Source organism: Dendrobates tinctorius, unplaced genomic scaffold (genome assembly GCF_039654945.1).
Source record: "Dendrobates tinctorius isolate UK_male_01 unplaced genomic scaffold, ASM3965494v1 ptg000100l, whole genome shotgun sequence".
Taxonomy (NCBI): domain Eukaryota; kingdom Metazoa; phylum Chordata; class Amphibia; order Anura; family Dendrobatidae; genus Dendrobates; species Dendrobates tinctorius.
This window is the reverse complement of record NW_027361768.1, coordinates 2906772-2928357: the sequence shown is the minus strand read 5'-3', so window position 1 is coordinate 2928357 and position 21586 is coordinate 2906772. Positions and strand designations below refer to the sequence as shown.

At 45.3% G+C, this 21586-nt stretch overlaps 1 protein-coding gene across 6 annotated transcripts in view; it reads right to left on the bottom strand.

Moving 5' to 3' along the window:
• CTNND2 (catenin delta 2) overlaps positions 1-21586 on the bottom strand; it is a 3465616-nt gene that overhangs the window by 1390753 nt on the left and 2053277 nt on the right. For all 6 annotated transcript variants that reach the window (XM_073587627.1, XM_073587626.1, XM_073587628.1 and 3 more), the window contains one exon: positions 2394-2567. In XM_073587627.1, coding sequence (XP_073443728.1) covers positions 2394-2567 — 174 coding nt within the window. The remainder of the gene's footprint in view (positions 1-2393; positions 2568-21586) is intronic.

Below are 21586 nucleotides of genomic sequence, written 5' to 3'. Positions count from 1 at the left end.
CACTGACACACGCAGACCCATTCAAATGAATGGGTCTATGCACATATCAGCGTGTTTTCACGGACCGTGTGTCCGTGTGCAAAACACGGAGACATGTCCATTTTAACACGGATACACGGCCCACAACATGTGCTGCACATGTGCACACGGAGACAACAGTTCACACTGTCCTCCGTGCTAAAGGACGGCCGCCGGTAAGAAGCGGCTACTGTAAGCACTGTTCACGGCGGCTGGTGCTGAACGCTGCTGTGATTCTTGTCTCTTGCTCTGATGGCAACAGCAAGCAGGAGAGAAGAATGAATGAAAACCCGATGTGGGGTCACCCTCTGTATATGAACCAACCAGACCAAACTTACAGCTGTGGGCTGCAGCCCTCAGCTATCAGCTTCATCAAGATTGGTTCTCAAGAATAGAGGGGTCTCCACACTTTTTTTTTTTTTAATTATTTAAATAAATCATTAAAAAAAGGTGTGGGGTCCCCCCTATTTTTGACAACCAACCTGACAAAAGCTGACAGCTGAGGGCTGATATTCTCAGGCTGGTAAGGGGCCATTGATCTTGGCCCCCCACAGCCTAAAAACAGCAGCCCGCAGCTGCCTAGAAAAGGCACATTTATTAGATGCGCCTATTCTGGAGCTTTGCCAGGTTCTTCCCTCTTGTCCTTCATTGATGGCAAGTGGGGTAATAAGGGGTTAATGTCACCATGCTATTTTAAGGTGACATTAAGCCTGGATTAGTAATGAAGAGGTGTCAATAAGACACCAGTCCATTACTAATCCTATAGTAATTAAAGGGTTAAATAAACACACATACAATAAGAACAAAGTATTTTAATGAAAGAATACAGTACACACAGTTTTAAAATCTTTATTACACTTCTAATTCCTTTGCGATGTCATCGATCTCCTATAAAAAAAAAGTTTAAAATAATAAAGCAACAATATAAATTACCTGTCCGGTGCCCCGTCACTTCCCACAGCATAAATTGATCTCGGGGGTTAATACGTTTACCGGCGGAGCGCTGCTAACACAGCCGCTCTCGACTGTAAATGACTGGGGAATGAATGGAAGCAGAGCACAGACTCAGTGATGAACGGTGATGTCACCCCTTTTTACTGAGCATGCGCCGGCTGCTGTTTTTAGGCTGAGGGGGGCCAAGATCAATGGCCCCTTACTAGCCTGAGAATATCAGCCCTCAGCTGTCAGCTTTAGTCAGGTTGGTTGTCAAAAATAGGGGGGACCCCACGTCGTTTTTTTTTAAATGATTTAAATAATTAAAAAAACAGCATTGGGACCCCTCTGTTCTTGAGAACCAACCTTGCTGAATCTGAAAGCTGAGGGCTTTTCACAAATAGAGGGGGACCCCATATCGGGTTTTCATTCATTCTTCTCTCTTGCTTTTTGTTGCCGGAAGAGCAGGAGAGAAGAATCACAGCCGCATTCAGCACCAGCCGCCGGGAACAGCGCTTACTGTAGCGCTACTTCAAGGCGGCCGTCCGTGTAGTCCTGATGCGGCTCATGTGCGGCAAAACAGAGTAAAACAGGGACCACATTTATATAGGGTAAGCATTGCTACATAAAGTACACCTTCATACAGAAAGAATGCCCCAAACGTTAAGGCTATGCTCACACTAGGCATTTTTTCAGCGGTTTAAAATGCTTTTTTAATGCAAGTTTTCATGCACACAGATTGTTTTTTTCTTATCTTGTGATTTGATTTTTTTCTGTACAATAGAGCATGTCATTCTTTCAGAGTTTTTCACACATTGAAAGTAATGAGTGGTGAAAAAACGATTAAAAATGCAGCTATCAGGTTTTATTGCATTTTTATTGAAAAAAAAAGTACAGCAGTATGTAAAACCATTTATTTTTGTGATTTTGCCAGGTTTACCATCTTGTCTTGGTCACCTGAAATAACAGTTTGCATTAGTAGAGTTTAATTAAATTAGTATGCGAATAAAGTACACATTGGCCAACCAAGTTGTGACTGAACAAAGCCTGTGGCCAACCATGGTGTGAAACTGAACAATGCCTAGGCAACTTAATGGCTGACCAAATTGAGAAAATAAACAGTGGGAACCTGAAATATGCAGCAAAAACACACCAAAACCTGTGTTTTTGAGTTGCTTCTCTTCTGCCTAGAGTGCAAGTTTTGCTGCAGAAAAAAAGCTTAAAAAATGCCTAGTATGAACATAGACTAATAGATTAAAAGAAATCATGCAAATGATCCATGCAAATTTTCCACATGATTTGGTTTACATCTTTAAACTATGTATCCATTTATTATCTATATATTATAATGCATGCTTTTTATTATGTCACAAATTGTACTAAATGAAGCATTCTATAGAGAGAATAAGAAATCAATAATTGTCAACAAAAAACGTAATTACCTTCCAGCTTCCTGCAGCTAAGTTTTGCAATGCTCCAGCAGCGCCTTCTAAGGTGTCAGGGTTAGAGCACTCAGACAGAAGTATGAGGTAGGGTTTAACTATTGAAGGATGCCATAACATCTGAATTCCTTTTGGTGGGTCTGCACACTCAGGGAAAGGGCCAGCTCCGCCACACTGACAAAAGATGTAAGAATATGTAATAATTTTAGCAAAATCAAAGATGGAATAACAAGTCAATATATAACACTCTTAAGGTTCTTTACCAATAAATGTATTATTGTACATGTATATTGATGAGCGATAAAATAAAAACCATTAAGAGTTGAAATTAATAAGAAACCAAGCACATTACTTCAAGGCATCATTATTCCCTGATAGAAATGCCCTCTTTCAACAGGATAATGAATGTTCTGTCTCTGACATCTAATTCATAATCTTTGATTATCTGCTTGTTTATATTTCCAATAATTTACTGGTGAGAATATGGCCAAATCTAAATGTACATAGACTGTATTGTTTTCAGTGTTTTGGGCACCCTCTAGTGACCAGTGTCATATTCACAGTCGTATATTGTTTTTCATTTACTTATGTCTGAATCTTTTCCTTCCTTTTGCAATGCATTATGGTAAGCTTTGTGTTTGTAGCCTTTGCAAAGCATTGTGGTTAGTTCAGCCTCCATCTCCCTCACTTTCCTCCATTTTCCTTCAGCCTGCATTCAGGAAGCATCTCATCTTTTCTTCTCCCCTTGCAATTGCATCACTGGCATGTATTCATGTTTTCTGTATCTAATTCCTGTCCTATATTAGCCTGGACTAGGGTCTAAGAGGTAAGGTTTCTCCTTGCGGAGAGTGACATGCCAGCTGTGGCTTGTCAAGGTAAGGAGACTTATTCGCCGTGCAATGCTCCTCTGGGAAAATAATATGCAAATTGCCTCTTCAGAAAGAAAGAGGACTTTTACTCTACAGCGCCACCTATTGGTAGTAGCGATCCTACAAGTCACAATCAACCCTTTAACGAGTCTTGTAATATGACTTAGGATACAAGCCAAGGTACAAGGTACAAGGTACAAGATACAAGGTGGCGCTGTAGAGTAAAAGTCCTCTTTCTTTCTGAAGAGGCAATTTGCATATATTAGCCTGGTTAATTAGTCCATCCCTGGTCAGCTGTTAATGTATAATATGTATTCCTGATGTACCCTGTACTGACTGATTGTATATATTATGTTTTGCTTGTAGTTTCCAGGTGAAGAGTCCTGAGGAGATCATTTGCATATTCCCAGTGCCTTCTGGGATAAGTGATGAGCTTCCGCGAGCTCAACGATCACTGGGTTTTGGCTGTTGCAGCTGAAAAGAGGAAATCGGAAAACCAGGGGAAGAGTCCTGAGGAGATCATTTGCATATTCCCAGTGCCTTCTGAGATAAGTGAAGAGTCTCCGCGAGCTCAACGATCACTGGGTTTTGGCCGTTGCAGCTGAAAAGAGGAAATCGGAAAACCAGGGGAAGAGTCCTGAGGAGATCATTTGCATATTCCCAGTGCCTTCTGGGATAAGTGAAGAGTCTCCGTGAGCTCAACGATCACTGGGTTTTGGCCGTTGCAGCTGAAAAGAGGAAATTGGAAAACCGCGCGCTTATCGGCGCGCAAATTTTGGTTAATCTTTCATCGCTTTTAAGAAATCTCAATATGGAAGAGGCCAGGAGCCATTTGGTGAGCTGCATTTCTAGCTACATGTTCACAGACTTAGGCTACTTTCACACTTGCTTTGTTTTGCAGCTGCATTTTTCCTGCAAAAAAACGCATGAGCATGCATGAAAAAAACGCAGCGTTTTTATGCGTTTGTATGTGTTTTTGGTGCGCTTTTACCGCGTTTGGGTTTTTCCCCAACATTAGTTGGCCCCTCACACTAACCCAAACCATGACTTTACTAACCCTGACCCTAACCCTTAACCAAACCATACCCTAACCCTGACCCTAACCCTTAACCAAACCATACTAACCCTAACGCTTAACCAAACCCTACTAACCCTAACCCTAAACCCCTTAACTAACCCTAACTCTAACCCAAACCCCTAAATTCCATTGTCTATCTAATGGTCAACAAAAAAACGCATACATGAGCATGTCAATGCGCACATATGCGCACCCATAGACTTATAATGAGTGTCTTGCTGTAAAAAAACGCATTGCGCACATGCGTTTTTATGAGGCAAGTCGGACGCCCAAAAAATACAACAGGATGCATTTTGTGCGCCCGAGCGCACACCACAAAAAAACGCATGCGCATAAAAATGCATACAAACGCATGTGTATGCGCACATAAGCGCATCCCATGCAAAATATAGGGAAAAAAACGCATGCATTATTTAGCGCTAAAATACAGCGCAAAAAAACGCAAGTGTGAAACCAGCCTTACCAGTGGAAAAGCCAAACTTCACGTGCCACAAATGCAAGCTTGTGTCCCTGTTGGAGGAAAAGATGCAAAATCTCGAAGAGAGGTTAGCTACGTTGAAGATCATTAACCCCTTCATGACCAAGCCTATTTTGACCTTAATGACCAGGCCATTTTTTGCAATTCTGACCAGTGTCCCTTTATGAGGTAATAACTCAGGAACGCTTCAACGGATCCTAGCGATTCTGAGATTGTTTTTTCGTGACATATTGGGCTTCATGTTAGTGGTAAATTTAGGTTGATAATTTTTGCGTTTATTTGTCAAAAAATCAGAAATTTGGTGAAAATGAAGAAAATTTTGCAATTTTCAAATTTTGAATTTTTATTCTGTTAAACCAAAGAGTTACAGTGGGGAAAAAAAGTATTTAGTCAGTCAGCAATAGTGCAAGTTCCACCACTTAAAAAGATGAGAGGCGTCTGTAATTTACATCATAGGTAGACCTCAACTATGGGAGACAAACTGAGAAAAAAAAAACCAGAAAATCACATTGTCTGTTTTTGTTTCATTTTATTTGCATATTATGGTGGAAAATAAGTATTTGGTCAGAAACAAGCAATCAAGATTTCTGGCTCTCACAGACCTGTAACTTCTTCTTTAAGAGTCTCCTCTTTCCTCCACTCATTACCTGTAGTAATGGCACCTGTTTAAACTTGTTATCAGTATAAAAAGACACCTGTGCACACCCTCAAACAGTCTGACTCCAAACTCCACTATGGTGAAGACCAAAGAGCTGTCAAAGGACACCAGAAACAAAATTGTAGCCCTGCACCAGGCTGGGAAGACTGAATCTGCAATAGCCAACCAGCTTGGAGTGAAGAAATCAACTGTGGGAGCAATAATTAGAAAATGGAAGACATACAAGACCACTGATAATCTCCCTCGATCTGGTGCTCCACGCAAAATCCCACCCCGTGGGGTCAGAATGATCACAAGAACGGTGAGCAAAAATCCCAGAACCACGCGGGGGGACCTAGTGAATGAACTGCAGAGAGCTGGGACCAATGTAACAAGGCCTACCATAAGTAACACACTACGCCACCATGGACTCAGATCCTGCAGTGCCAGATGTGTCCCACTGCTTAAGCCTGTACATGTCCGGGCCCGTCTGAAGTTTGCTAGAGAGCATTTGGATGATCCAGAGGAGTTTTGGGAGAATGTCCTATGGTCTGATGAAACCAAACTGGAACTGTTTGGTAGAAACACAACTTGTCGTGTTTGGAGGAAAAAGAATACTGAGTTGCATCCATCAAACACCATACCTACTGTAAAGCATGGTGGTGGAAACATCATGCTTTGGGGCTGTTTCTCTGCAAAGGGGCCAGGACGACTGATCCGGGTACATGAAAGAATGAATGGGGCCATGTATCGTGAGATTTTGAGTGCAAACCTCCTTCCATCAGCAAGGGCATTGAAGATGAAACGTGGCTGGGTCTTTCAACATGACAATGATCCAAAGCACACCGCCAGGGCAACGAAGGAGTGGCTTCGTAAGAAGCATTTCAAGGTCCTGGAGTGGCCTAGCCAGTCTCCAGATCTCAACCCTATAGAAAACCTTTGGAGGGAGTTGAAAGTCCATGTTGCCAAGCGAAAAGCCAAAAACATCACTGCTCTAGAGGAGATCTGCATGGAGGAATGGGCCAACATACCAACAACAGTGTGTGGCAACCTTGTGAAGACTTACAGAAAACGTTTGACCTCTGTCATTGCCAACAAAGGATATATCACAAAGTATTGAGATGAAATTTTGTTTCTGACCAAATACTTATTTTCCACCATAATATGCAAATAAAATGAAAAAAAAAACAGACAATGTGATTTTCTGGATTTTTTTTTCTCAGTTTGTCTCCCATAGTTGAGGTCTACCTATGATGTAAATTACAGACGCCTCTCATCTTTTTAAGTGGTGGAACTTGCACTATTGCTGACTGACTAAATACTTTTTTTCCCCACTGTATGTGACACAAAATAGTTACTAAATAACATTTCCCACATGTCTACTTTACATCAGCACAATTTTGGAAACAAAAAATTTTTTTTTTAGGAAGTTATAAGGGTTAAAAGTTGACCAGCGATTTCTCATTTTCACAATAAAATTTACAAAACCATTTTTTTTAGGGACCACCTCACATTTGAAGTCACTTTGAGGGGTCGATATGGCAGAAAATACCCAAAAGTTACACCATTCTAAAAACTGCACCCCTCAAGCTACTCAAAACTACATTCAAGAAGATTATTAACCCTTCAGGTGTTTCACAGGAACTAAAGCAATGTGGAAAGAAAAAATGGACATTTCAATTTTTCCAACAAAAATTTTCTTTTAGCATCAATTTTTTCATTTTCACATGGGAAACAGGATAAAATGTATCCTAAAATTTGTTGGGCAATTTCTCCTGAGTACAACGATACCTCATATGTGGTCATAAACCACTGTTTGTACGCACGGCAGGGCTCAGAAGGGAAGGAGCGCCATTTGACTTTTTGAATGGAAAATATGCTGGAATATTTAGCGGTTGCCATGTCGTGTTTGGAGAGCCCCTGTGTGCATAAACATTGGAGCTCCTCCACAAGTGACCCCCTTTTGGAAAAAAGACCCCCAAGGAACTTATCTAGATGCATAGTGATCACTTTGAACCCCCAGGTACTTCACAAATTGATCTGTAAAAAAAAAACAAAAAACTTTTTTTTCACAAAAATTTTCTTTTAGCCTCAGTTTTTTCATTTTCACATGGGCAACAGGATAAAATGGATCCTAAAATTTGTTGAGCAATTTCTCCTGAGTGCACAGATACCTCATATGTGGTCATAAACCACTGTTTGGGTGCACGGCAGGGCCCGGAAGGCAAGGAGCACCATTTGACTTTTTGAATGGAAAATTAGCTCCAATCGTTATCGGACACCATGTCGCATTTGGAGAGCCCCTGTGCACCTAAACATTGGAGCTCCCCCACAAGTGACCCCATTTTGGAAACTAGACCCCCTAAGGAACTTATCTAGATGTGTAGGGAGCACTTTGAACCCCCAAGTGCTTCACAAAAGTTTATAACACAGAGCAGTGAAAATAAAAAATAATTTTTTTCCTCAAAAATGATTTTTAGCACACTATTTTAATTTTCACAAGACTAACAGGAGAAATTGGACCCCAAATCTTGTTGTCCAGTTTGTCCTGAGTACGCTGGTACCCCACATGTGGGGGGGAACCACTGTTTGGGCACACGGCAGGGCTCAGAAGGGAAGGAGTGTTATTTGACTTTTTGAAATGCAAATTACTTCCAATCGTTAGCGAACACCATGTCGTGTTTGGAGAGCCCCTGTGTGCCTAAACATTGGAGCTCCCCACAAATGACCCCATTTTGGAAACTAGACCCCCTAAGGAACTTATCTAGATGTGTGGAGAGCACCTTGAACCCTCAAGTGCTTCACAAAAGTTTATGACGCACAGCCATGAAAATAAAAAAAAACATTTTCCCTCAAAAAATTATTTTTTAGTGCGCAATTTTTTATTTTCACAAGGGTAACAGGATAAATTAGACCCCAAAATTTGTTGTCCAGTTTGTCCTGAGTATGCTGGTACCCCACATGTGGGGAGGAACCACTGTTTGGGCACATGTCGGGGCTTGGAAGGGAAGTAGTGACATTTTGAAATGCTGACTTTGATGGAATGGTCTGCGGGCATCATGTTACATTTGCAGAGCCCCTGATGTACCTAAACTGTGGAACCCCCCCACAAGTGACCCCATTTTGGAGACTAGACCCCCCAAGGAACTTATCTAGATGTGTGGTGAGCACTTTGAACCCCCAAGCGCTTCACAGAAGTTTATAACGCAGAGCCGTGAAAATAAAAAATATTTTTTTTCCTCAAAAAAAATGATTTTTAGCCAGCAATTTTTTTTTTCACAAGGGTAGCAGGAGAAATTGGACCCAAAAAGTTGTTGTACAGTTTGTCCTGAGTACGCTGATACTACATATGTGGGGGGGAACTATTGTTTGGGCACACGTAAGGGCTCGGAATGGAAGTAGTGGCGTTTTGAAATGCAGACTTTGATGGAATGGTGATATGATTGAGTCACCGTAGGAGCCAAAAGCAGAAATGCTAGCTAAGTCCAGAAAACCAGAGAAGTTGGCAGCTATCGGATTGCAGACCCCTGAACCTATCAACACAACTAGCAGTAGCCGTGGGGGGTTCCTACGATGCCCTAGACCCCTCGATCACAGCCGGAGAAATAACTGTCACGTCGCCGTCAGACTCGGGGCCCGCTGTTCCGCCCTCAGCCACTAGGAGGCGACGGACTGTCACGCCGCCCTTGGGCTCGGAGCCTGCTGTCCAGGCCTCGGCCACCAGGAGACGCCGGACTGACATGTCGTCGTCGATCTCGGGGCCTGCTGTTCCGCCCTCAACCACTAGGAGGCGCCGTGGCTCGCGCCCGAGTGAGGGCGGCAACAATGAAAGGGCTTCTGCGCAGGCGTCTACTGGACGCAGACTCCGCTCCTCTGTCAGTCATGATGGGGCTGGTGCATCATCGTCAGGTCTGGTCCTGGGGGCGGTCCTGATGACATCACCAGCCCAGGAGCCTGTGAGGGATGACCTGATCCCTCAAATACCTTGGGACTGGGCTTGCAAGCCGCCGGATATATTCTTGGTTCCCCTACGTGTTACTTGTGATTGCCTATCGTTAACTCCGACCTCAGCCTGAACTTCTGACTACTCTGTTGCCTGCCGTTTTTGTACCTTGCATTTCTCCTGATTACTGACGCTGACCTTGGCCTGGATTCCTGACCCCTCTATTGCCTGACGATTTTGTATTTCTGCTATTCTCCCGGTTTTTGACTTTGGCCTGGATATTCTGACTCTGCTACTGCCTAACGATTCTGTACCTCTGCTGCCCTCCTGGTTTTTGACTCTGACCTTGGCCTGAATTTCACTCTGCTATTGTCTGCCGTTTCTTGTACTTCTGCTGTCTGCTCGGTTAAGACTCTGATTCCCGACTACGCTTTTGGTCCCGTTTTTATCCCTCTCTGACGACCGTCCTGCTCTGGTCACTGTTCATATTCAGACAGCGCCTCCTGGGCTCTGCTGTAAATCCAGATCCCTGTATAGGGGTAAAGGGTATCAGTGTTTCTCGGGGTGTTGTCTGGCTGCAGCCCAGAACCGCAGACGGACGTTACATTATATCCGGCCAAACAAAATAAAACTGCTTTTTGTGTATACTCCTAACATATATAAAAGCAGTTTCCCTGAACTTTTTTTTTTTTCCTTTCTCCTGACTGAGCTGATTGTTGGCCTGAACACCTGTTGCACTGCACTGCTTGGAAGATCACTCTCATTCTCCTGCACAAGCATGCTGCAGTCTGGAATCTTCAGGGAGAGAGCTATACGTCAGAGATCCATGCTCCTGGGACGTCGCCCTCTGGGCAACCACTCTGGCTATGGTTGTCCAGAGGCTCAGGTATTGCCCGCAGATGCGGCGAAAGTTTTATTACCTATCTCAGTTTTATTTGGTCAGAAAACTCTCTGTTTAAATGCGTATGTGGATAGTGGGTCTGAAGGCAATTTTATGGATTCTATGACTGCTAGGGATCTGGGTGTACCATTACTAAAACTTAATATTCCAATTAAAACCACGGCTATTAATGGCACATCCATTATTCAGGAGGGGGTTAAATTTGTTACTGCTAAGATAACTATGTCAGTAGGAGCACTACATACTGAGCTTATTTCCTTTTTTGTGTTGGACAATCTATCTTCTGCAGTCATTTTGGGAATGCCGTGGCTACGTCAACATAACCCTGTCATTGACTGGCACCTGGGTGATGTGGTGCGCTGGAGTTCGCAATGCCAGGATAATTGCATCTCTGTAGCAGTAAATCAAACCAAGCTAAAAAAACACCCCTTCATACCGTTTGCTCTCAGGGATTATGGAGATGTCTTTTCCGTTATAGAGTCTGAGAAACTACCGCCCCACAGAGAGTATGATTGTCCTATAAACCTAATTCCAGATGCCCGTCTTCCAAAAGGGAGAATATTTAATCTCTCTGGTCCAGAGCGTCAGGCCATGAATGAGTACATAGCGGATAGCTTAAGAAAGGGGTTCATTAGACCATCTATTTCACCAGTTGGAGCTGGGTTCTTCTTTGTAGAGAAGAAAGATGGTGGTCTCAGACCCTGCATTGACTACCGGGAATTAAACGCAATCACTATAAAGAACCAGTACCCGCTTCCACTCATCCCTGATCTTTTTAATCAGCTAATTGGAGCCCGTTGGTTTACTAAACTTGACCTCCGGGGGGCATACAATTTAATCCGCATAAGAGACGGCGATGAGTGGAAGACAGCGTTTAATACACCTCTTGGTCACTTTGAGTACCTAGTAATGCCTTTCGGACTCAGCAATGCTCCTGCAGTGTTTCAGCACTTTGTTAACGATATTTTCAGGGACATCTGTGGTGTGTATGTCGTTGTGTACTTGGATGATATTTTGATTTACTCCACTGACCCTGTGACGCATGCTCAACACGTCCGTTCAGTACTGCAGAGACTACGGGAGAACTCCTTGTTTGCTAAGTTGGAGAAATGTGTCTTTTTCGCTGAGGAGGTACAATTTTTGGGGTACATGGTCTCAGGCAGGGGGTTCCGCATGGATCCTGCCAAGATCCAACCTATTAAGGAGTGGGTGCAACCCAAATCGCTGAAAGCATTGCAGCGATTTTTGGGATTTGTCAATTACTACCGTAAGTTTATCAAGAGTTTTTCTGAGATTGCCAAGCCACTCACGGATCTAACCCGAAAGGGGGCGGACGTGACCAACTGGAATCCCGAGGCCATTCAAGCATTTTTTACGTTAAAAGAATGCTTTGTGGCCAACCCGGTTTTAGTACAACCTGACTTAGATCGCCCATTTATTGTGGAGGTGGATGCCTCCGAAGTCGGAGTGGGAGCAGTGCTATCGCAAGGCACTGCAGCCCTCACTCAGCTGCGCCCATGTGCTTTTTTTTCCCGAAAGTTCTCTGCCACAGAGAAGAACTATGATATTGGGAATCGGGAATTACTAGCAATCAAATGGGCCTTCGAGGAATGGCGTCACTTTCTCGAAGGCGCCAAACACAAGGTCACCGTCATTACAGACCACAAAAACCTGACCTACCTGGAGTCAGCTAAAAGACTGAATTCCAGGCAGGCCAGGTGGGCCTTGTTCTTTTCAAGGTTCGATTTTTTTAATCACCTTTCGCCCTGGCACGAAAAATGTGAGGGCCGATGCCCTCTCTCGCAGTTTTTGCCCCACACAAGCCGAAGACTGTGAACCCGTTCCCATATTAGCCAATGGGATCGTCGTGTCGGCAGTTTCCTTGGACCTTCTGGAGGAGATCCGTAGGTCTCCAGAACGAGCTCCTGACACTACACCCCTCAAAAAATTGTTTGTTCCGAATTCCTTTCGCCTTCAAGTTCTTAAAGAGTCACATGACTCTGTTCTGGCAGGTCATCCTGGGCTCAACAATACCACCAGGTAGGTAACTAGGAACTTTTGGTGGCCGACGGTGGTCAAGGACTGTAAGAACTATGTTTCAGCATGTGAAGTCTGTGCCCGCGCCAAATCCACCCATAATCGCCCTGCTGGCTGGCTTCAGTCCTTGCCCATCCCTGAGAGTCCATGGACCCACATCTCCATGGACTTCATCACAGACCTGCCAACCTCAGATGGGAAAACATGTATCTGGGTGGTGGTAGACAGGTTCAGCAAACAGTGCCATTTTATTCCCCTGTCTGGCTTACCTAACTCCGAAACCTTGAGCAAATTGTTCCTTGTGCACATTGTACGTCTTCATGGTGTTCCGTCAAATATTGTGTCCGACAGAGGTACCCAGTTCGTCTCAAAATTCTGGAGGGCGTTCTGTAAACGCATCGGTGTTGAGTTATCCTTCTCCTCGGCCTACCACCCCGAAACAAATGGGCAAACCGAACGTGCTAATCAAGCTCTGGAGCAATACCTCCGTTGTTACGTGTCAGGACACCAGTCCGACTGGGTAGAACATCTGCCATTGGCTGAGTTTGCCTTAAATAATCGCTACCAGGACTCCATTAAAACTACCCCTTTTTTTGTAACCTTGGATTGCATCCGCGCTTTGGGTCGTTCTCGGCTAGGATGTCGGAGCACCCTGGGGTAGAGAAAAACCATACATCGCTTGAAAACAATATGGTCTGAAGTAAATACGAATTTGAAAGGGGCTCAAGTTAGACAGGCTTCAGCTGCAAACAAACGACGGTCCAAGGGGCCACACTTGGGGGTTGGGGACAAGGTTTGGCTTTCGACTAAAAACATCAAACTGAAAGTACCGTCTGCCAAACTGGGTCCCAGATTTATCGGCCCATATGAAATTATAGAAGTGGTTAATCCGGTAGCCTTCCGTTTGAAACTTCCGCAGTCATTTAAATTACCTAACGTGTTCCACAAGTCTCTCCTCAAACTGTATCGCTCCCCAATTCACCCTGTCCAGTCCCCTCCTCCTCCTGTTTCGGTCGGAGGGTCCTTGGAGTATGAAGTCCAGGGTATCCTTGACTCCCGCCTTGTGAGAGACTCCATACAGTATCTTATACACTGGAAGGGCTACGGCCCGGAGGAGAGGTCCTGGGTCCCCGCAAGGAACATCCATGCCAAGGCATTAATTAGGAGGTTTCATCTCCTTCACCCTGACAAACCGGGTTTTGAGGGTCCGGAGGCCCCTCCTGGAGAGGGGGGTACTGTCACGTCGCCGTCAGACTCGGGGCCCGCTGTTCCGCCCTCAGCCACTAGGAGGCGACGGACTGTCACGCCGCCCTTGGGCTCGGAGCCTGCTGTCCAGGCCTCGGCCACCAGGAGACGCCGGACTGACATGTCGTCGTCGATCTCGGGGCCTGCTGTTCCGCCCTCAACCACTAGGAGGCGCCGTAGCTCGCGCCCGAGTGAGGGCGGCAACAATGAAAGGGCTTCTGCGCAGGCGTCTACTGGACGCAGACTCCGCTCCTCTGTCAGTCATGATGGGGCTGGTGCATCATCGTCAGGTCTGGTCCTGGGGGCGGTCCTGATGACATCACCAGCCCAGGAGCCTGTGAGGGATGACCTGATCCCTCAAATACCTTGGGACTGGGCTTGCAAGCCGCCGGATATATTCTTGGTTCCCCTACGTGTTACTTGTGATTGCCTATCGTTAACTCCGACCTCAGCCTGAACTTCTGACTACTCTGTTGCCTGCCGTTTTTGTACCTTGCATTTCTCCTGATTACTGACGCTGACCTTGGCCTGGATTCCTGACCCCTCTATTGCCTGACGATTTTGTATTTCTGCTATTCTCCCGGTTTTTGACTTTGGCCTGGATATTCTGACTCTGCTACTGCCTAACGATTCTGTACCTCTGCTGCCCTCCTGGTTTTTGACTCTGACCTTGGCCTGAATTTCACTCTGCTATTGTCTGCCGTTTCTTGTACTTCTGCTGTCCGCTCGGTTAAGACTCTGATTCCCGACTACGCTTTTGGTCCCGTTTTTATCCCTCTCTGACGACCGTCCTGCTCTGGTCACTGTTCATATTCAGACAGCGCCTCCTGGGCTCTGCTGTAAATCCAGATCCCTGTATAGGGGTAAAGGGTATCAGTGTTTCTCGGGGTGTTGTCTGGCTGCAGCCCAGAACCGCAGACGGACGTTACAATAACTAGGCCTAAAGAAAGAAAGGGGAAAACTAAACTGCCCCAGAGCAGACCCCAAAGCAATAGGCAGCCCCCAACAGATAATGACGGTGAAGCAAGATGAAAACACTAACACAGGCAGAAAGAAAGACTGAGCAAAGACGGGGCCCAATCTAGCTAGATAGAAAAGGACAGGAAGGCTGCTGTCTGCAATCCGTGAAAAATCCTATGAAAATAAGAGCCAACAGACTGACAGTGAAAAAGGCCCTGAAGACGCTAGGCTTCAAAAAAGCTATGTCAGTACTCAGGAATATTCTGAAGACAGAGCTACAGGCAAAAGGAGATTCAGCTCACCCCAGCAGGGAATGGCAGAATCCAAAAAAGCAAGGAAAACAAAAACTAAACACTAATGCAAACAGGCAAAGCAGAAAAACTTAGCTTAGAGGAGCAGGAATCAGACTGGTGTCCTAGAAGTCCACAGAGAAATCACCCGCAGGGCAGAAGGGCGTCGGCAGCCTTATATCCAGTCCGTAACTCCACTCAGCCAGTCATCCTCATCAGGCTCAGGTGCCTGATAATCAGGCTCATTACCTTCCTTCACCAGAATAGGGAGTTCACCAGACCTCAGTGACGAAGGGAAAAATGAACTCACAACAGTACCTCCCCCTTGAGGAGGGGTCACCGAACCCTCAACCACGCCACCAGGGCGATCAGGGTGAGCCCGATGAAAGGCACGCACCAATCTTTTGGCATGAATATCAGAGGCAGAGACCCAGGAATTATCCTCCTGACCATAACCCTTCCACTTAACCAAATACTGGAGTCTCCGTCTAGCCAGACGGGAATCCAGTATTTTCTCTACCTCATATTCCATGTTACCTTCAACCAATACAGGGTCCGGAGGTGCCACCCCAGGAACAACTGGTTCAACAAACCTCTTCAACAAGGACTTATGGAACACATTATGGATTTTAAATGTGACAGGAAGAGCCAACCGGAAAGAGACCGGATTAATAATCTCCAAAATCTTGTAAGGTCCAATAAATCTAGGCTTAAACTTAGGAGAAGCCACCTTCATAGCAATATTTTTTGATGATAACCACACCATATCACCAATCTTAAACTGGGGACCAATGGTCCTATGTCGATTGGAAAACCGCTGGGCCTTTTGCTGGGAGAGAGATAACTTATCCACCACTTGGTCCCAGATCTGGTGCATTCTCTCCACCACAGTGTCAACACCTGGGCAGGCAGAAGGCTCCACCTGCCCTCAAGAAAATCGAGGATGAAACCCAAAGTTACAAAAAAAAGGTGACATCAAAGTGGCAGAACTAGCTCTATTATTTAAAGCAAATTCGGCCAAGGGAAAAAATGAAACCCAATCATCCTGATCAGCGGAAATAAAACATCTTAAATACGACTCCAAGGTCTGGTTTGTTATCTCTGTCTGCCCATTGGTCTGAGGGTGAAAAGCAGAGGAGAAGGACAACTGAATTCCCAGCTTGGAACAGAAAGTCCTCCAAAATCTAGACACAAACAGAACTCCTCTGTCAGATACAATGTTCTCAGGAATCCCGTGTAAGCGAACCACCGGTTGCAAAAACAGGGGCACCAACTCAGAGGAAGACGGCAACTTAGGTTCATCTTGTACCACTCCCTATCACAAATCACCCAAATAACAGTCATTCTTTGAGAGACCGGCATATCAGAGATGAAATCCATTGAAATATGGGTCCATGGCCTCTTGGGGACAGGCAAAGGCATCAACAACCCACTAGAGCGAGAACAAGATTTAGACCGGGAGCAAGTCCCACAGGACTGCACAAAATTCCTGACATCATGAGACAAGGTGGGCCACCAAAAAGAGCGACTCACCAGATCTCTAGTACCAAAAATACCTGGATGACCAGACAATGCAGAGCAATGAACTTCAGACATCACTCTCTTCTTCCACTGGTCAGGAACATATAACTTTCCACTGGGACAACGCTCAGGTTTGTCCTCCTGGAACTCTTGCAGAGCAAGTCTCAAATCAGGCGAGATGGCAGAAAGAACTACCCCTTCGCCTAAGATGGTAGCAGGCTTGGTCACCACAGGAGAATCAGCAAAGAAACTCCTAGAGAGGGCGTCTGCCTTGACATTCTTAGTTCCAGGAAGAAAAGAGACCACAAAATCAAAACGTGTAAAAAACAAGGCCCACCTAGCCTGTCTAGGGTTCAAGCGTTTAGCCGACTCTAGGTACATCAAATTCTTGTGGTCAGTGAGGACCACAACTTGATGTTTAGCTCCCTCCAACCAATGTCTCCACTCCTCAAATGCCCACTTCATGGACAACAGTTCCCGATTCCCCACATCATAGTTACGTTCAGATGGAGAGAACTTTTGGGAAAAGAAAGCACAGGGATTCATTTTAGCTGTTACAGGATCCTTTTGGGACAAAACAGCTCCTGCACCAATCTCAGAAGCATCCACCTCTACCTGGAACGGGAGTGAGACATCAGGTTGCCGCAAAACCGGGGCGGAGGTAAATCTTCGCTTCAGCTCCTGAAAGGAAGCAACAGCCTCCGGAGACCAATTCAACACATCAGCACCCTTCTTAGTCAGATCAGTCAATGGCTTGGCAATACTAGAAAATTTTGCTATAAATTTCCGATAAAAATTAGCAAAACCCAAAAACTTCTGGAGGGCCTTCAAAGAAGTGGGCTGAACCCAATCATAAATGGCCTGTACCTTGGCCGGGTCCATTTCAATAGTTGACGGAGACAAAATAAATCCCAAAAATGAAATCCTCTGTACTCCAAAAAGGCATTTCGATCCTTTGACATACAGGGAATTCTCCCTCAAAATCCGGAACACAGTCCGAATATGTTCCACATGAGAATCCCAATCCTTAGAGAAGATCAAAATATCATCCAGATAGATAATCAAAAATTTATCGACAAAATCTCAGAAAATATTGTTCATGAAGCACTGGAAGACAGAAGGGGCATTAGTGAGCCCAAAAGGCATCACCAGGTACTCAAAATGTCTCTCCGGAGTATTAAACGCCGTCTTCCATTCATCCCCCTGCTTAATGCGGATAAGATTATACGCCCCCCTGAGGTCAAGCTTGGTAAACCAGCAAGCACCTCTAACTCTAGAGAATAGATCCGAAATCAGGGGTAACGGATACTGATATTTAATAGTAATTTTATTGAGGGCACGATAATCAATACAAGGCCTTAAAGAACCATCCTTTTTGGCCACAAAAAAAAACCCAGCACCTAAGGGTGAAGAGGATGGTCTAATATGACCCCTCTCCAACGCCTCCTTAATATAGGACCGCATAGCCTCGTGCTCGGGTACAGATAAATTGAAGAGCCGACCCTTGGGAAATTTACACCCCGGGCTTAGTTCAATTGCACAGTCATAACTCCTATGAGGAGGCAAGGACACAGACTCATTCTCACTAAATACATCATAAAAGTCTGCCAAATAGTCAGGAACATCATGCGACTGAGGAGAGGTGGAAAAAACCGGAGCCTCACTAAAGGTACACCGACAACCCCAACTCACCACAGACACAGATTTCCAATCCAAAACTGGATTATGAATTTGCAACCAGGGAAACCCCAGAACAACGGCATCATGCAGACCATGCAACACCAAAAATCTGCAATTTTCTTGATGGTCTGGGGCGACCCGCATGACCACCTGGGTCCAAAAATGAGGTTTATTTTTAGCCAAAGGAGTAGCATCAATCCCCCTCAAAGGGATAGGCATCTGCAGAGGTGTCATCGGAAATCCACAACGTTTAGTAAAATCCAAGTCCTTTAGGTTTAGCGCTGCTCCCGAATCCACAAAAGCCTTCGCGGAAAATATGGACAGGGAGGAGATCAGAGTAATTGCCAGAAGAAACTTAGGTTGAACACCACCAACAGAAAACGTGTGTGCAAAGCGTTTCTCTCATTTAGGACAAACAGAAATAATATGCGAGGCATCTCCACAGAAAAAACACAGCTTATTACGCCTTCTGAACTCCTGACGTTGCGCCTTAGACAAAACTCTATCACATTGCATAGGTTCAGACGTCTGTTCAACCGGTGGCAACACCTCTCGTGCAATCCTGCGTTCACGTAAACGCCGATCAACCTGAATGGCTAATGACATAGAATCGTCCAGACCAGAGGGAACAGGAAATCCCACCATAGTATCTTTTACGGCTTCTGACAAACCCTTCCGAAAGAGAGCAGCCAAGGCATTATCATTCCAGGTAGTAAGGACCGCCCACTTTCGGAACTTTTGACAGTACAACTCTGCAGAATCTCGACCCTGGTTCAATGCCAACAGGGTCTTCTCAGCCTGATCAATAGCATTAGGTTCGTCATACAACAACCCCAAAGCTTGAAAAAATGCGTTCACATTAGTCAGAATAGGATCATCTGGTTTCAAAGAAAACGCCCAATCCTGGGGATCGCCACGCAGCAAAGAGATGACAATTTTAACCTGCTGCGCGGAGCTCCCTGACGAGTTAGGCTTCAAGGCAAAAAATAATTTACAATTATTTTTGAAACTCAAAAATTTAGATCGATCCCCAAAAAATACATCAGGTGTAGGGATCTTTGGTTCAACAGCATGCGAATGAGCAAGATAGGCGGAAATTCCCCGCACTTCCGCAGCGAGCTGCTCCACACAATCAGACAATTGCTTTATCTCCATTGAGAGAAAAAAAAATTCCCCCTACGGCCTCAGAGATATAGAGGAAAGAATATACACACTCTTTTTTTTTTTTAAACACAATTCTTTCCTGCTATAGAGTACTCTAGGATCTGCGGTATGGCGGGTGATTCTGTTATGATTGAGTCACCGTAGGAGGCAAAAACAGAAATGCTAGCTAAGTCCAGAAAACCAGAGAAGTTGGCAGCTATCGGATTGCAGACCCCTGAACCTATCAATACAACTGGCAGTAGCTGTGGGGGGTTCCTACGATGCCCTAGACCCCTCGATCACAGCCGGAGAAATAACTAGGCCTAAAGAAAGAAAGGGGAAAACTAAACTGCCCCAGAGCAGACCCCAAAGCAATAGGCAGCCCCCAACAGATAATGACGGTGAAGCAAGATGAAAACACTGACACAGGCAGAAAGAAAGACTGAGCAAAGACGGGGCCCAATCTAGCTAGATAGAAAAGGACAGGAAGGCTGCTGTCTGCAATCCGTGAAAAACCCTATGAAAATAAGAGCCAACAGACTGACAGTGAAAAAGGCCCTGAAGACGCTAGGCTTCAAAAAAGCTATGTCAGTACTCAGGAATATTCTGAAGACAGAGCTACAGGCAAAAGGAGATTCAGCTCACCCCAGCAGGGAATGGCAGAATCCAAAAAAGCAAGGAAAACAAAAACTAAACACTAATGCAAACAGGCAAAGCAGAAAAACTTAGCTTAGAGGAGCAGGAATCAGAATGGTGTCCTAGAAGTCCACAGAGAAATCACCCCCAGGGCAGAAGGGCGTCGGCAGCCTTATATCCAGTCCGTGACTCCACTCAGCCAGTCATCCTCATCAGGCTCAGGTGCCTGATAATCAGGCTTATTACCTTCCTTCACCAGAATAGGGAGTTCACCAGTCCTCAGTGACGAAGGGGAAAATGAACTCACAACAGAATGGTCTGCGGGCGTCATTACGTTTGCAGAGCCCCTGATGTGCCTAAACAATAGAAACCCCCCACAAGTGACCCCATTTTGGAAACTAGACCTCCCAAGTAACTTATCTAGATGCCTGGTGAGCACTTTGGACCCCCAAGTGCTTCACAGAAGTTTCACGCAGAGACGTGAAAATTAAAAAAAAAATTTTTTCCACAGAAATATTTTTTTAGCCCCCAATTTTTTATTTTCCCAAGGGTACCAGGAGAAATTAGACCCCCAAAGTTGTTGTGCAATTTTTCCTGAGTACGCTGATACCCCATATGTTGGGGTAAACCACTGTTTGGGCACACGTTGGGGCTTGGAAGGGAGGAAGCACCGTTTAACTTTTTGAACGCAAAATTGGCTGGAATCAATGGTTGCACTACGTCACGTTTGGAGACCCCCTGATGTGCCTAAACAGTGGAAACCCCTCAATTCTAACTCCAGCCCTAACCCCAACACACCCCTAACCACAGCCCTAACCCCAACACATCCCTAACCCTAATTCCAACCCTAACCATAACCCTAACCCCAACATAACCCTAACCACAAGCCTAACCCTAACCACAAGCCTAACCCTCTTTCCAACCCTAACCCTCTTTCCAACCCTAACCCTCTTTCCAACCCTAACCCTCTCTTCAACCCTAACCCTCTTTTCAACCCTAACCCTAACCCTAATGGAAAAATAAAAATAAAAATATTTTCTTTATTTTATTAGTTCTGCCTACCTATGGGGGTGATAATCGGGGGGGTTTATTTACTTTTTCTTTCATTTTGTTCACTGTGAGAGTGATCAAAATGAAAGAATGGAATCTGCAGCCGGCAGATTCGGGCGGGCCCATCATCCGGACCCGAGGGACACCGGGAGGGACGGGGTGACTCAGGAGGTACCAGGGGGGTGAGGGGGGGATCGGAGGCTGGCGGGGAGCAGAGGGAATTGGAGGGGGGCAGATGATGACAGCGGCGGCAGATCGCCGCTGTCATTCAGTTGCGGGGGGGCGATCGCCGGTGGGTGGGGTGGAATCGGTGTCTACAGCCATGTCCGATGCTACAGCAGCGTTGGACATGGCTGGATTGTAATATTTCATCAATTTTCATTGATGAAATATTACTATCGCTCTGATTGGCTGTTTCATGACGCCTATGTGGCGTCATTGGTCGTGAAGGGGTTAAGGAAGGTGAAGAGTTCTTCGACAGAGCAGAATTATCTCTTCACGTTACAGAAAGAGAAGAAATTCAAAGTGCACCTGAAGAAACAGAGGAATGGAAGCATGTGACCCAGAGAAGCAGGAGGATCAGGAGGCAGTCAGCACCCATACTTCTCAGGAACCAGTACCAGGCTCTTACGCAGGAAAACGATGAAGAAATACATCGGGATAAGACTTTGCCCACAAACAGCAACCATGTACGCCTTCAGATTCCTCCTGGATGGAGAAAGAAA